This window comes from Penaeus vannamei, chromosome 34 (genome assembly GCF_042767895.1).
Source record: "Penaeus vannamei isolate JL-2024 chromosome 34, ASM4276789v1, whole genome shotgun sequence".
In the NCBI taxonomy this organism is placed as follows: domain Eukaryota; kingdom Metazoa; phylum Arthropoda; class Malacostraca; order Decapoda; family Penaeidae; genus Penaeus; species Penaeus vannamei.
The window spans coordinates 26,473,587-26,476,086 of NC_091582.1; the positions used below are offsets into that span (position 1 = coordinate 26,473,587).

Sequence of the window (2,500 nt, forward strand, 5' to 3'; positions counted from 1 at the left end):
ACTCAAAATAAAATGGGAAGCTATACTTTATTTTACAGGCCAAGAACAATGAAAATCCTCTGTTTATTGTCTTCAAAGAATGAACTACATTAAAACTATCCAGTCTTTCCTGAATTTAAGGTTCTGCTTTTTGTTGGTAACAGGAGAATTAAAATGTACCTAAAATGTCCCTTCTGAATAACCATCGGATGTCATTTAAAACCAGTTTGACTACTTGCTTGTGTGTAGTTACATTCTTTACACAAGCTCAAACACATTCAGTACAAGCTGAAATAACAACATAAACCTTTACACGCACGTTGTCACTTGCTCTCAGTATGAATTATTACACGTTGCCGATAACAGATAAAGAAAGGGGATGATAAACGTGATTCACAACAAAGCAAGTTGCGCTACCCTCGTTTTCATTTCTTTCTTTGTCTCCTTCTCTACAAAGGTTGAACATCATTCCGATCAACTTGCCTCTCAAAAAAAGAATCACTGGAACACCATCAACCTCATTTTACTCTTTCTGTTAGTACTGCGTTTTCCTTGTCTCTAAAACAGCTGATCGCTCAACCAATGACCTCGTCCAGACTTCTTTACAAGCGTACGTCGCAACTGTATCTTTTCCCCTTAACGATATACAATAACTATGATGTCTCACACACACACTATCAAAATACAACGTACTCACCACTTGTTTAGGTGTCGCCATTTCAAGACGTCACAAAACTTCGCTGACAAGAACTTGAACACTGCTTCTCCCACGATTGCACTCTGACAACTGTTTACATTGCGTCAATTCGTTCACATCTTGGAGGCTGGTCTATGACGTTTCGTGACGCCACGACTTTCAAGCGCGCTGATTGGGTACCGGGAGCGTGAACGTCATAGAGCTTTGGCTCATTGCCAGTTACTCCGTTTGAGTAGTATGGAAAATATCAATGAATTAATTATTTCGTTATCTTCTGCGGTCCTAATATATTGACAAGCATATTTCTATTCATAGTTTGTTTATGATAGAGAAAAGGTAATCCGCAGCAATAGACTTTTATTCTGAGTCCTTTCCTTTGACTGTAAAAATGACAGCGATATTTAATGTGAATCTACGCCTGAAAAATACACGCGGTGGCAGAGTAAATGGCAAAAAACTACCATGGCAGCGTGCTCGTGATTTTATCTATTGTTATCTTTTATTTTACATTTAAAAGAGGTCGGAGTTTTAGATAACTTAAAAAAATTATTCACAAATTCTTCACTGACAACTGATGTTTGCATGTACTCTGGACTAAATATGTTATTTCTACGTCTCTCATATCCACTACTGCGTAATTATCTTTGGAATATGGGATATAAAACCAGTTATGATGCCGCTGGTTACGACGTAAATGTAATAGCACAATTAATTATGACGATCAACAGTTATTGACTAGATTTTTAACTAATAATAATGAAATGAAAATGGTTGTGATAATGATGATGGTGAAGGTGATTATTATGGTAACAATACTAAAACTGGCACTAATGATAATACCAGTTACTTTGGTCGCCGTAGCACTAATATTAATAATAGTCACAATAACATCACCCATACTATCAAAGTTAATTATATGTTGATTAAATAAACTCACTCACCATTAACAACCAAGATTTGCGATTAACTGATCGCAATGAATAATAATTATGTGGTAAGAAGTGTTAATAACAATAATACTAATGATGATATATAGCTAGTAAAATAATGATTGAAACCAAAATATTTATTCCAATGAAACGTGTAATCGCAAACAGAAGTTGTGATATGAATCTATTTTCTCTGCACATATCTTGTGGGTATGGGCGGTGCCATAAACCATTCTCTCGAGATTTAATTGCTAAAAAATGAATTAGAGAATTCTACGTCACCGCACTGAAAGATAAACTAGTCTTGGGCTGAAACCTTTCTGTGGGGAGCATGTGGTTTGTGTGTGTGTGTGTGTGTGTGTGTGTGTGTGTGTGTGTGTGTGTGTGTGTGTGTGTGTGTGTGTGTGTGTGTGTGTGTGTGTGTGTGTGTGTGTGTGTGTGTGAACATGTGTGCGCGCGCGTGTGTGTAGGCTAGAATTATTGAAGAATGAATTTCTGTTATGAGATGTTCATTCCATTCACAGCCATTACTGAAGCGGCGCGCAGGTGTCCACACGACCAGTTTAACCAATAAGCATTTGATACACGGTATCAAGGGTGGCTCCACAAGCTAGCAATACCACCACTGTAGCCCTCGAAATTTCGGGAATTTCATATTCACAGATAATACTTAGGAGCACATTCCCAGAATTATTTGCACATTGTATAATCGCACTCAGTTATCTAAGCCCTAGGGCTTGTGTCTCATTACGTTATCTGAAATCTGGGATACAGCGAAGGGACGTCAGTGGAGCGGCCGAGGGAGCACCGCTGGAAAGGTCGAGACAACGTTTCACAGGTCGAAGGAGCCCCAGTTTAGGGTTTCAGCTGAGACAGTCTTTAGATGGGTCGGCGG

At 38.5% G+C, this 2,500-nt stretch overlaps 1 protein-coding gene across 1 annotated transcript in view; it reads right to left on the bottom strand.

Moving 5' to 3' along the window:
• Positions 1-812, bottom strand: part of LOC113830489 (lysoplasmalogenase TMEM86A) — a 63,872-nt gene extending 63,060 nt beyond the window's left edge. The window contains exon 1 of the mRNA XM_070145552.1: positions 677-812. Within this exon, the coding sequence (XP_070001653.1) occupies positions 677-697 (21 nt within the window). The 5' untranslated portion in view covers positions 698-812. The remainder of the gene's footprint in view (positions 1-676) is intronic.
• Between the last annotated feature and the right edge of the window lie 1,688 nt (positions 813-2,500).